The sequence below is a fragment of the Herpailurus yagouaroundi genome, unplaced genomic scaffold (genome assembly GCF_014898765.1).
Source record: "Herpailurus yagouaroundi ecotype Mexico unplaced genomic scaffold, PumYag 77, whole genome shotgun sequence".
Classification (NCBI taxonomy): Eukaryota; Metazoa; Chordata; class Mammalia; order Carnivora; family Felidae; genus Herpailurus; species Herpailurus yagouaroundi.
In genome coordinates this window covers 7,115,899-7,129,714 of record NW_024412388.1, presented here as the reverse complement: position 1 = coordinate 7,129,714, position 13,816 = coordinate 7,115,899, and the positions used below count along the sequence as shown (strand labels likewise).

The window sequence follows — 13,816 nt, the reverse complement described above, 5'->3', positions numbered from 1 at the left end:
CCTCCTCCTCCGTCATCCCTACAGGTCATCCACCACTTTGGACTATGGATTCGGTGTCGTAAATAATTAGCTGTTTCTCTCCAGGCCCCAGTCCATTCACTGTATTTGAGACTTGGGCCCCAGGTGTTCCTGACCTTCACCATCTCACACCGGGGATTGCCAGCAGCACTTTCTAGCACTGCCTCCCAAATTGCAAGCCCCGCCCACAGCCCCTTCTTCCAACTGTAGTCAGAGTTCCTTCTGTGAGCCAGCCTGGCCGTGCAGATCTTCTGCTTAGTGCCAGCAACCGCCACCCTGTCGCTTTGGGGGACACATCTTCCCTCTGTAACCCGACATTCGAGAGTCGTCACGATAGGGCCGCTGCCTGCCTTCCAGGCTCCCATGGCATCTCTCGCACTCAGCCCACATACCCCCACGCTGCAGGGGAAGCAATGTTTCGGGTCTTCAAACATCCCTCCCCTCACCCCAGCCTTTCACCTAGAAGGCTTCCCGATGCTTCCTGCTTACCTGCGCTTCCGGTCTCCGCCCCTCCACCACCCCTGCCCCTTGCCACCACTGGCCCATCCCCTCCCGGGCTCTCAGGGCTGCCTGTGCTGATCACCGCTATTCAGACGGCTCGCTTGTCCATTTTCCCCATGAGCCCTTGGAGACGGAATTACATCCTGTTCATTGGTGTGTCTGTCCGTGGTGCGCCTGGAAGGTTTTCAAATACTTCTTAAAATAATGGCACACGCTACATCTAGAAGGAAAAAGTCAGAGTCGTTGGACAGGTTTATTGAAACTGAGCAGTTTTCCCACAATCTGAGTAAATGGCTTCGGGGACAGGTGGCGAGGCGTCTCCCTGACCACAAGTTCCCGTCGCCAAACCCGGACAGAGTAACATCTGTTCATTTGGGAAGAGGAGTCACCATTAAGGCTGCTGTCACACGTGGGCTCTGGGGACGGAGACAGCTCAGGCTCTCTGGAAAGTCTGTTTGCACACTTGGCCTTCACAGAACATTTCCTAGGGAAAGGGGAAGGGGAGAATAAAGATGAGTTGGCATGTGGGCTATTGATTATTATTACTCACAGCACTTCTGACAGCAGGGCTGGGGTGTCTCTTCCGACCCTGCTCCTCCAGCTCGGTGACACCAACTGGGTGTCCAACAATTCAACTCAATTCTGACACCGACGACCCAGAGCTAGTGCAGACCCCACAGGTTAAGGGCTCGGCCTCCCAAAACTGCCCCAACTTTAGACATCAAACACCCAGTCCCCGGCCACCCAAACCTCTGACTGAGCAGCTATTAAATGGGCATTCCCACGCCCCTTTCCTCAGGGTCAGGAATTTGCTAGAACGGCTCACAGAAATGGCTTGGGATTCTGTCTCCCTCTCTCTCTGCCCCTCTCCCGCTTGTTCTCTCTCTCTCTCTATGGAGAGCTTTATTATAAAGGATACAACTCAAGAACAGCCAAGTAGAGAGGTGCATAGGACACAGGATGGGGGGTGTGTGTGCGGAACTTCCACGGGCCCTTCAGGGGGCCCACTCTCCCAGTGCGTCGATGTTTTCACCAACTAGGAAGCTCTCCAACCTTTCTCATTTAGGGGTGTTTGTGGGGGTTTCCTTACGTAGGCATGACTGATAAATCTTCGGCCATCTGGGAGACCCCGGCCCCCAGTCATCTCATTAGCCTACAGAGGACACTCATTACTCTGGAGATCCCAAGGGTTTTAGGAACCAGACACCAAGGCCAAATATTGATTCTGTGTTCTATCACAGCATGTAAGAATTGTCCTGTGAGTGTCCTTAGAGCAAGGACCCTTCTCTCCTCTGCTTGAGCAGAGTTATGTCAAGGACGGATGCATGCAATTTGCACATTACCTCTTACAGTCAACTAACCTATATCCTCAAACATATTTGTCTTTCTTTGTAGTTCCATATTACATTTTTGTGATGGCAAGTGTCTTAATTTTGATTTTATCGTCAGAAGAATGCCAGATTTGTCAATCTAGAATCAAAATATATATATATTTTTTTAAGTAATCTCCACACCCAATGTGGTGCATGAACTCACAACCCCGAGATCAAGAGTCACCTGCTCCTACCTACTTAGCCAGCCAGGTGCCCCAAGAATCAAAATATCTTCAGTGTCTGTGCGATCAAAGACTATCCAGACCTTCAAAGACACACCTAACTTTAACGTAAGTGCTCTAATTTTGTTTCCATGGTTCTGTCCAAGATCTCACATACATTAAGGCAAAAAGGCATAGAGTTGAAAGCATACATTTTTGTCAGCCCTGGATTTGACTCGCTCCTCACCAGCCATGGAGAGTTTCTAAATCTGAATCTCTTCATTTGTAAACGGGAAAAATAGAGTCCCTTTCACAGGACTGTCTTAAAGACCAAGTGAGATAAGACACGCAAGGATTTAGCACAGTAGTTGAGCACAAAGTCGACTCAAGAAATGTCAGCGATTATAATATACATAGCAGGAAGCAATTCTCATTTACAAAGCCATGATCAATCCTTGATGTACAATTCTATGCCTTCTAAATTATATTTAGAAATTATTGAATAGCTTGAGCTAGAACTTGCCCGTTCATGGAGTGCTGGGGGCATTGGCGATTGACACACTCTTCTGGAAGTAAGGCAATGAGGTAGCAAGAGACAACGATGTGTGTGCCTCTGACCAGGATCCTCTCTGTGAATTCTTCCGAAGGAAATAAACCCATGGATGCAAAAAAGCTCTATTTACATGAATTTAAGCAATAGCAGGGGCGCCTGGGCGGCCCAGTCCATTCAGCATCCGACTCTTGACTTTGGCTCAGGTCGTGATCTCACAGTTTGTGAGTTTGAGCCTCGCATCAGGCTCTGAGCTGACGGTGGGGAACCTGCTTGGGATTCTGTCGCCCTCTCTCTCTCTGCCCCTCTCCCGCTTGTTCTCTATCTCTCTCTAAATAAAAATAAACTTAAAAAAAAAAAAGCAGTAGCAGAAAACAACCTGAAACAATACCCTGGACACTGAAATTAAGGAAATGTTTTTCAAAAATGATAATTCACCGACCTGATGGAATATTAAGCAGCCAGTAACTCCCTTATTATATATGTATATATGTATATGTATGTATATATGCTCAGGTCATGATCCCAGGGTTGTGGGATCAAGCCCCGCATCGGGCTCTGCGATGAGCATAGAACCTGCTCGGGATTCTCTCACTCTCCCTCTCTGTGCCCCTCCCCCACCAAAATAAACAAACATTCAAAAAAAAAAAAAAAAAAACCCAAATGGTGGATTAGAATGGTGGGGTTGCTGTCGTGCTTTAATATTGTATCATAAGAATGAAAGGTGGCAATCACCAGGTGGAGTTTGTCCCCTTCGGTCCAATGGGTCCAGCCTCTGTTCCTCTTTTCCCCCTTCTGGACGCAGGTGAGTCTGTCACTGTCCCAGGTGACCGGGCTCTGCGTGAGAGAGGGGAGAAAATGCTGGCTTGCTCTGGCAGTGTCCTCAAAGTGGTCCTAAGCAGGAGGCGGAGTTAATCTCGCCAAATCCAGGGCCTAGGTTATCACTTGGCTCCTTTTACCTTGCATTTTCTGTTATCCAGGCCTTTATTCTCTTCCTCGAATTCTTCTCCAACTGTAAACGTAACAAGGTAGTTCCTCAGGCTGCTGTATGTGTGGATGGTAAAAGAATTCCCATTTTGCTCAATCACTTTCTGTGGCTTCAGCAACTTGGCGATCTTACGAGTGGCAAAGTCAATACCTTAAAAATAATTTTTAAAAAAGAAAAAAAATCTCAACATTCACTCGAGACGCAAAAGCGAAGGGTTTGGCAGCTGCCCTCCAAACCACTGTATTTCATAGCTAATGTTTCTTTTACGGTTTCAATGCCGCTTGTTGTCAAAATTGGATCTGTAGGGAGTTACCCTGGCGAAGCTCCATCTCGAGGCTTGATTAAAAAGCTTGACCAAGGGGAACCTGGGTGGCTCCGTTGGTTGAGCGTGGGATTCTTGGTTCCGGCTCAGGTCATGATCCTCTGGTTCCTGGGTTAGAGCCCTGCATCGGGCTCTGTGCTGACAGTGTGGAGTCTGCTTGGGATTCTCTCTCCCTCTCTCTCTCTCTGCCTCTCCTCTGTTCGTGAGTTCAAGCCCCATGTCAGCCTCTGCACTGGCGGTGTGGGGCCTGCTTAGGATTCTCTGTCTGCCTCTCTGTCTCTCTCAAAAATACATTAAAAAAAAAAAAAAAAAAAAAGCTTGACCAGCCTTCAGGGAAGAGTCATTGGTGGGCCGTGCCTTGGGTTACGGATTTGAAGCTGGGCCCGGAAGAAGCCGTTCCAGGAGCTCCCCCAGGGGCTGGCAAGAGGACACAGAAGCCAAGGGGACAGGGCTCAGGTCCCAGCCCAAACTCAAACACAGCAACTCTGCCTTTGTCTGCTTTATGTATTTAGACTTTTTGAAATTGCAGTTTATTTATTTATTTTGAGAGCATGAGCAGGGGAGGGGCAGAGAGAGGGAGAGAGAGAATCCTAAGCAGGCTCCGCGCAGTCAGCACGGAGTCTGACACGGGGCTCGAACTCACAAACTCTGAGATTGTGATCTGAGCTGAAACCAAGAATCAGATGCTTAAGTGACTGGGCCACCCAGGCGCCCCTGTATTTACACTTTTTTTTTTTTAAGTTTATTTATTCATTTTTGAGAGAGAGAGAGAGAGAACACAAGTGGGGGAGGAGCAGAGAGAGAGAGAGAGAGAGAGAGAGAGACAGAATCTGAAGCGGGCTCCAGGCTCTGAGCTGTCAGCACAAAGCCCGAGGTGGGGCTTGAACCCACAAACCATGAGATCATGACCCGACCCTAAGTGGATGCTCAACTGAATGAGCCACCCAGGCACCCCTGTATTTACACTTTAAGACAGCATTTGAACAGTGTCTGAACGACACACACAAAAGTCAAAAGCCATGCACTCATGCATACAGTATCGTACATTTGGAAATCTTTAATAAACCTTAAAACAGAGCCACACACAGAAACACGGAATGCTGAGGAGATCCAGGTTTTGACAGACGGTGGACTCGAACTCCGTTTTCCTGTTAGCAGCTTTGAGCACATTATGTAGCTAGAAGTAACTGTTGCTATTTCATTTATTTATTTATTAAATAACCTGTGTCTGACACGGGGCTCGAATTCATGACCCTGTGACCAAGAGTCACAGGTTCTAATGAGCCAGCCCGGCAACTGTTGCTATTTTAAGTAGAGTAGCCAGGGGGCGCCTGGGTGGCTCAGTTGGTTAAGCTTCTGACTTCAGCTCAGGTCAGGATCTCGTCAATGGTCCCGTGGCTTCCAGCCCCGTGTCAGGCTCTGTGCTGACAGCTCGGAGCCCGGAGCCCGCTTCGGATTCTGTGTCTCCCTCTCTCTCAGCCCCTCCCCCACTCATGCTCTGTCTCTCAAAAGTGAATACATGTTAATTTTTTTTTTTTTTTTTTTTAACTAGGACAGCCAGGTGACACTTCAGCCAGGAGAGGTCCCAGGGAGCCCAGGGACACCCGCAAGGATGTGCAGATGGGTTCAGGAACCACCAGGAGCCTGGGGTGGCTGGAGCACAATGAGGGAGAATAAGGAGGGGGGAGGATCTTGAGATGAAATGTAGGGGTACCATAAGAACCACTGGGCTCTAACTCAGAGAAAATGAAGTCAGATGGGTGCCACTGGACTGTTAGGAGCAGGTGACATGGTCTCCCTGGCAGAGAGCCACCACTGGATGCCGTCTCATCACCTACCATTTCTATGAGACCTAGGACATGGTTCTCCCATGTCAGGATTGTCCTATTATGTAAAACAAATGTCCAGGAATCTTCATTTAAGAGAGTTACGTGCCTCATTGGAGGTAGTTTGGTTCTATCTTTTAAAATTTTTACAGTAACCTCTACATCCAACATGGGGCTCAAACTTAAAACCCAGAGATCAAGAGTTGCAGGCTCTATCGACCGCACCAGTCAGGTGCCCCCCAAGTTGACCCCTATTTGTTTTAATGATTTTTTTAATGTTTACTTATTTTAAAGTTTATTTATTTCGAGAGCGGAGGGAGGAGAGAGAGAGAGAGAGAGAGAGAGAGAGAGAGAAAGAGAATATATCTCAAGCAGGCTCCATGCTGTCAGCACAGACCCTGATGCAGCACTTGAACCCATGAACCACGAGGCCATGATCTGAGCTAAAGTCGGACCCTTAACCACTGAGCCACCCAGGTACCCCAGAAACAGAGAGAGAGAGAGGGAGAGGCAAAGGGAGAAGGAGAAAGAGAATCTCAAGCAGGCTCCATGCCCAATGCAGAGCCTGACTTGGGGCTAGACGTCACGAGCGTGAGATGGTAACCTGAGCTGAAATCAAGAGTCGGACACCGAAGTGATGAGCCAAGCGCTCCATTAGGAATTTTAGGTGTTTTTTTTTTTTAATTTTTTTTTTAATGTTCATTTATTTTTGAGAGAGACAGAGGCAGAATGCAAGTGGGTTGGGGCAGAGAGAGAGAGGGAGACACAGAATCCGAAGCAGGCTCCAGGCTCCGGGCTGTCAGCACATAGCCCGACGTGGGGCTCGAACTCCCGAGCCGTGAGATGATGACCTGAGCCGAAGTCGGATGCTCAACCGACTGAGCCACCCAGGCGCCCCTAAGGATTTTAGTTTTAAGTAATCCCTACACCCAACATGGAGCTCGAACTCACCACTCCGATATCAAGAGTCTCACGCTCCACTGACTAAGCCAGCAAGACACCAACCCCTGTTTTAATCTGTTTGCCTAACAGATTCATTTTTATCTGACATGAACTGCTACTCGGGGCTTCACACATCATTTCCAGTCCAGGAAAATCGGCCAAGCAATGAGCAGGGCCCCTGCAGTATTTCTAAACTCCAAATATAAGATAAATGTCCTTATTTTGAGAAAACCTTTTTTTTTTTAATTTTTAAGTAATCTGTCCAATCAACATGGGGCTCGAACTCACAACCCTGAGATGAAGAGTTGTTTGTTCTACCAAGTGAGCCAGCCAGGTGCCCAAGACTTTTTTTTTTTTCTTTTTTTTACATTTAAGTATTGAGGCTAAACCCTTAAATATTTATCTCATTATTAAAAAGACCAAGCCAAATTTAAAAGTTATTGCTGACTTTCCTTAAACACCACTGTGTAAGTCAAACAAAACCAACTTAACCAACCAAATAAAAAACAAACTTTAGGTTATTACTTTACATCAGTTATGGTTTTAAAACCTGTAAGCCCCAAGTTGGGTGTAGAGATTACTTAAAAATAAAATCTTTAGGGGCGCTTGGGTGGCTCAGTCAGTTAAGCATCTGACTTCCGCTCAGGTCATAATCTTGCAGATCGAGAGTTCGAGCCCCACATCAGACTCACTGCTGTCAGCATGGACCTGCTTGGGATCCTCTGTCTCTCTCTCTGCCGCTCCACCTCTCACACACTCTCTGTCTCTCTCAAAAAATAAGTAAACATTTTTCTGGGGCACCTGGGTAGCTCAGTTGGTTGGGCGTCTGACTTCGGCTCAGGTCATGATCTCACAGTCTGTGAGTTCGAGCCCCGCGTCGGGCTCTGGGCTGACAGCTCAGAGCCTGGAGCCGGCTTCGGATTCTGTGTCTCCCTCTCTCTCTGCCCCTCCTCCGCTCATGCTCTGTCTCTCACTCTCAAAAATGAATAAATGTTAAAAAAATTTTTTTTTTTTAAATGCTGGAGAAGATTCCTGGAGCTTGTTGAACAGTAGCTTTAAGAAGAGACACTTTTTTTTTCTTTTTTTTTTTTTTAAGAGAGAAAGAGTTCAAGCAGGGGAGAGAGGCAGAGGGAGACAGAGAATCCCAACCAGGCTCCACACTCAGGAGGGAGCCTGACACAGGGCTAGATCCCACGACCCCAGGATCATGACCTGAACTGAAATCGAGTCAGACATGCAACTGACTGAGCCACCCAGGTGCCCTGAGGGACACACTTTCTTAAAGCTGTGGCACCACACTGCCCTCTCTCTAGGCCAGAGACATACTTATTTTTATTAATTATTTTTTTAATGTTTATTGAGAGAGAGAGAGAGAGAGTGTGTGTGTGTGTGCGCAGAACTCTGTTCTGTTACCTTCATATGGATTCTGGGTCCTTGCCAAAATTAAGCTCAGCGTAACTGCTTCATAGTCTATTTCTGATAATCCTGGCATCTGGAGACACCATTTCTATTGTTTGTTGTTTCTATTGATCCTTGCTATTGGGGTCTTTTTATCTCTTGGCAGCTTTGTTGAGGTATAAAGAACACATACATATGTTCTTTACATACATATAAAGATATGTACAAAGAACAGTACATATCTAATATGTGCAATTTAACGTGTTTGGACTCAAGCAAACATTCATGGTCCCATCACCTCGATCACCACACACAGACATTATCCAACACCTCCCAGAGTTTTCCTGTCATGGGTTTTTATCTCCTTAGGTAGTTGTCTAACTGTGATTATTTACTGGGCATTGTTTCTGTACAAACAATTCAAGAACTTGCATGATGTTCTCTTCCTCCAAAGAGGGTTTTTTGTTTTTAAATTGCTTTTAAGGCCACTAGCTACCTGGAAGTACTTTTTTTCTAAGAGAGAGAGCACAAGTGGGGGAGGGGTGGAGGAAGGGGGGGGAGAGAGAGAGAGAGAGAGAGAGAGAGAGAGATTGAGAATCTTAAGCAGGCTCCACGCTCAGCATGGAGCCCAACGTGGGGCTCGATCCCCTGACCCTGGGATCCTGACCCGAGCTGAAATCAACTGAGCCACCCAGGTGCCCCTATCTGAAAGCACTTTAATTCAAGTTCAGGTCTTGAGATTTTTCTGGACCACCAAGACGATTCAAAGTGAAACAACAGTCTATTCAAAAGCTATTTACCTCCAGGTCTCCCTTACTCCTCAGGTTCGGAATCCTACCCAGAGGAGGGTGTTTACAGAGTGTCCACCCTTGACCGACTCAGGACTCCCACTCTTGCCCCCCCACTGATCCCATGAAGCTCCTCAAACTGCAGCTGAATATCCCAAACAGCCTGAGGTAGGAACCGTCCTAAGTGCTGGGCTCGCCTCTCCGGATTCTTCTTTCCTAGACCTCAGCATGATAATTCGTCATTATTCTGGTAGCTCTCTGATGTTCCCTAAGAAGTTTTAAAATATACATATACATTTGGTCTAGCTTAATTTAGCTGTCTTCTTTGAGAGAGTTAGTATAAGTAAATTAGCTTGCCATTAGCAGAGGCAAAAGTCCTCAGGGAAGGTCTGCACACTTCTGCATAGGTTGGCATTAGAATATACATAAATAGGGACAATCGGTTTTACAGCACAGTTGAACAGCCCAGGGGTTGGGGTGTTTCTATCCCGGGACCTGAGCGCTCAGTTGAAAAATCCTCATCTAACTTTTGACTTCCCCAAGCCTTCACTACCAATAGTCTCCGGTTGACCGGAAGCCTTCCCAATAACATAAACAATTAATACACATTTTGTATGTTATATGTATTATGTGCTGTATTCCTACAATAAAGTAAGCTAGAGAAAAGATGATGTTAGTAAGAAAATCATAAGGAAAAGAAAATAGATGAACAATTCTGTACTCTATTTATATATATATTAAAAAAAAAATCCTCATATAAGGGGACCTGCACAGTTGTCCTACCCACCTACCTACCTTCTGCAGTTGTCCTAATGACGACTTGATGCATCAAAGAGCCCTGCTTCCCAAATTTTAATTTGCATCTGAATCACCTGAGAATCCAGTTAAATGCAGATTCTGATTCCGTAGGTCTGGGATCCAGGGTGAGACACAGAATCTGCGGGCTAAAAAAATCCTGCTAGTTCTAGAGAAACAAAACCCTACACCCATCTGGTCCTGAGCCCCTAATCTGCCCAGGGGGGGAAACGGGTTGACCCTGGAGTCCATGTTCTTTACACACGGAAGGCAGAAGAGAGGGTTGACATACGAGTAGCAATGTGGCCAAATCATTTTCTTCTCAGCTCGTTAGGAACTGGCAATAAGATTTAAGTCTGATTTCAGCTACTGTATAAAATGCTAAGAGATATCTTGGTTTGTAATTTAGATACCTACAATATCAGATCTGGTCCAGCTACCTCGCTTAACAAATGAAGAAAGTAAAGGAACTCAGGGGTTATGTAACTTTTTAAAAAATGTTTATTTATTTTTGAGAGAGAGCACGAGCAGGGGAGGGGCAGAGAGAGAGGGAGACACGGAATCCAAAGCAGGCTCCAGCCTCCAAGCTGTCAGCACAGAGCCTGACTCGAAGCTGGAACTCACAGCTGGGCTGTGAGATCATGACCTGAGCTGAAGTCAGATGCTTAATGCTTAACCGACTGAGCCACCCAGGCGCCCCAGGGGTTATGTAACTGCGATTCTATTACCAACTATCAACCGCAAGGTTATCTGGGTTTCCGCTTAGCTGCTCTGTTACATCAAGTAGCCTCTCAATTCCAGAAATCCTTAGCACACTCACATTTCTTGTGGAAAAGAGATTGCACGTAAGAGTTAAGTGTGTTGTCTGGATCTAGCATCTTTCTGGAACCTGAACCCAGAGGAAGAAAAGGGGTTGTGAGGCAGGATGCTGACTCAATCTCCATGGCTTGTGAGTTGGATGATAAATAAATGTAAGTCACGGAAATAAATAAACAGCCTCTGTTAGCCTCTAGGATCTAATACAGTGGCAGATAATTGTGAAGCCTGTATTGACATCATGGGAAAAACAAGTTAGACAAGCAAGACAGTGTGGGGACAGGTGAACGATGGACTAACACACATTTGAAAAACACTAATAGTGGGACGCCTGGGTGGCGCAGTCGGTTGAGCGTCCGACTTCAGCCAGGTCACGATCTCGCGGTCCGTGAGTTCGAGCCCCGCGTCAGGCTCTGGGCTGATGGCTCAGAGCCTGGAGCCTGTTTCCGATTCTGTGTCTCCCTCTCTCTCTGCCCCTCCCCCGTTCATGCTCTGTCTCTCTCTGTCCCAAAAATAAATAAACGTTGAAAAAAAAAAAAAAAAGAAAAACACTAATAGCAACATTGAAAAGGCTGCTTTGTGGGGCGCCTGGGTGGCTCTGTCAGTTAAGCGTCTGACTTCAGCCCAGGGCATGATCTCACAGTTCGTGGGTTTGAGCTCCACATCAGGCTCTGTCCTGGTGGTGTGGAGTCTGCTTGGGATTCTCTCTCCCTCTCTCTCACTCTCCTCTTGCTCTCTGCCCCTTCCCCACTTGCTCTCTCTTTCAAAATAAATAAATAAACTTTAAAAAAGAAAAAAAAGAAGCCTGCTTTGTGATACCAGATGGATTAGCTCAAGATGTCTTCCCACACTTGCATGGATGGCCGGCTCCATTCCGTTTGGTCTCAGAGGTTTGCTCCAAAAGCCATGGAAATTGCCAGAAACGAAGTATACAGCAAGGCAAAGTTCAAAGCCATCACCTGATATTTCACACTTTATCCTCCATACGAGTAAACCAGATACCGGCCAGATAGATCAGGGAAGAAAGCGCTTATGGTCACATGCCTCCCCTAATTTGGCAGGTAGAGAGACAAGGAAACCATCAGGACCTACCGCCTTTGGGAAGAATAAGCGTTAATTCCTTCTTGGAAGTTGGAAACAGAAAGGCAAGGAGATTCGGGTTGAAGTAAGCAGAACGTACCACCCCCAAATACACCACTTCGGCACATTGATTATTATATTGAACTGCAGACGGCTGGGAAGAAGCTGACAGAAGAAAAGCTCTCTGCCCTCCCCCTCCCCCACTGGCCCCAAAGCAGGACCTACTTTCGTAAACTTGTCCCCCGTCCCTCACTGTTCCTGACAGACGCAAGTCAGGGAGGCGACTCTAGACTCTAGCCAACCTGGAGAGGGCACCAGAAGAATCATAATAAAAAACCTTCCCAACCAGCCCTTATTTTGTTAGTTCTCGCCCGGCTAAGATGCTCTATAGATGGGCTCAAGTTCCAGCCACTCCGCACTGAGTGCCGGCATCGTGTCTTCACCAGGCAGGTGTTAACTAACTTCCGCTTGTTAATCTGTCTTCTGTTAGCCTAATTCAGGGGCCCCAGGCAATGGACCTAAAATGGGATGAGGACAAAAGACTTCTTCCCTTCAGGACAGCATTTTGTGTCCTTCTGAATCAGACTTAGCTTGAGAAGCTCCAGACGTCCCTACTCAAGGTGGCAAGGGAGGAGAGAAACCCACCGAAGGCACAGAAATCTTAAAAACACACTGGAGCCACAGAACTGTACATTTCTAAATGGTTAAAATGCCCAATTTTATGTTTTGTATATTTTACCACCATTTTTTAAAGGAAAAAAACCAAAACTGGACTCCTCTCTTTCAATTTACAGATGGAAAAAACGGAGACCCAGTGTCAAATAATGAGAAGAAGCCAGAGGAAACACCAGGTCCCCATACTTCCAGCAGCTGGAGACCGTCTGTCAAAAGTGCCACTGATTGGTGTCATTCAGGAGAAAGCGCTGGGCACGCAGGGCTCCACCCACCAAATCTGAAGAATGAGACTCAGGGCAGGACACACTGGGACTGGGTAAGGAAGGGAGGCCTTCTAACCACCAAGGGTGGGGAACATTCTTCAAAGGCTCTGGGAAGCAAGGACATGGGTCAGACCCCCGCCACGCCCCTGGTGGCCACAGAGTCCCCCTTCCTCCGTGCAGACCAGGCTGTCCTTTAAGCGCTGGGAAGCCGGGCAGGGGGCAAAGAAGCGACCCCTCCGGGCACCCACGATAGTCCTCGGGGCTGGCACTGTGTCCTAGGGGCCGAGAGGAGTGGCTTCTAACGGGTGTGGGTTTCTGGTCCTCACTCAAGCCCTGGCGGGGAGAAGGGAGTCAGGAAACTAAAGATTCCCAAGGCGATTCCCCAACTCGAGAGGGCGCCAGAGTCACCGGGCGGGGGCACCTCCTGCACCTGAGCGCGCCTGGAGCTGCCCCCACCCGGAGGGTGGCGACCTCCCTGGCAGAGCCACCGGGCTCCAGGAAGCGCAGAGACGGCTGCCCAGAGCCCCGCGGCAGAGGGGCCGGGGCGCCCCCTCACCGGCAGGACCCCATCGTGCCCCCAAGTCCCCTTGAGAGGTGCCCGGCGACCCAGGTGTCCCCCGGTGGGGCAGGAGCCTTGACCGCAGGGCCGGTAGCGACTGACGGGTGCATAGGGGGGAGGGACGGGCGACGGGAAGAAGGAAGGACCAGGGGACGACGGGGGACAGAAGTGGGACGTGGGGACGGATGATGGAAAGGGGGTGGGGAGACGGGGAGTTGTCAGGACCAGGGGATGGGGGTGGGGACAAAGGATGGTCCGAGGTAGTGACACGGGATGGGGAGACGCGAATACAAGGGGGGCGGCGGGAGAGGGGCTAGGGGGCGTGGTACCAGGGGACAGAGGCGAAAAGATGGGGGACAGGGGGACGGGGGATGGAGGATGGGGGCTACGGGGACCAGAGGACCCAGAGACGGAGAGACGGGGGCGGGGTGGGGGTACGGAGGCCCGAGGACAGGGTGGGGCGGCAGGGCGGGGGTCAGGGGGACGGGGGACGGCGAGGCCAGGCGGGGCCGCCTCAGCCTCAAGCCGGGACGGCAGCCCCTCCCGTCCTACCTAAGGCCAGCATGTAGCCGTCGAAGTTGTCGCTGCTGAGCAGGTTCCAGGTGCCACTGAGGTCGGCGGGCATGGCGGGGCAGGGCGACAGTGGCCGGCGGGCGGCGGGGCCTCGGCCTATCTGCGGGGCCGGGGAGGGCGGGGGCGGGCCCGGGCGGGACCGCGGTGGGGACAGCAGCGCGGGCGGGAGGAGCCGTGCGGAGCGGAGC

At 48.9% G+C, this 13,816-nt stretch overlaps 1 protein-coding gene across 1 annotated transcript; it reads right to left on the bottom strand.

The window, feature by feature from the left end:
- Positions 1-740: 740 nt before the first annotated feature.
- On the bottom strand, positions 741-13,737 carry RBP7 (retinol binding protein 7). Its single transcript, XM_040460748.1, has 4 exons — positions 13,608-13,737; positions 3,563-3,741; positions 3,339-3,440; positions 741-1,003 (listed from the first exon to the last, which is right to left on the bottom strand). Exons 1-4 carry the CDS (start codon positions 13,678-13,680, stop codon positions 953-955), a joined length of 405 nt encoding a protein of 134 aa, XP_040316682.1. The 5' UTR covers positions 13,681-13,737; the 3' UTR covers positions 741-952.
- Positions 13,738-13,816: the final 79 nt, after the last annotated feature.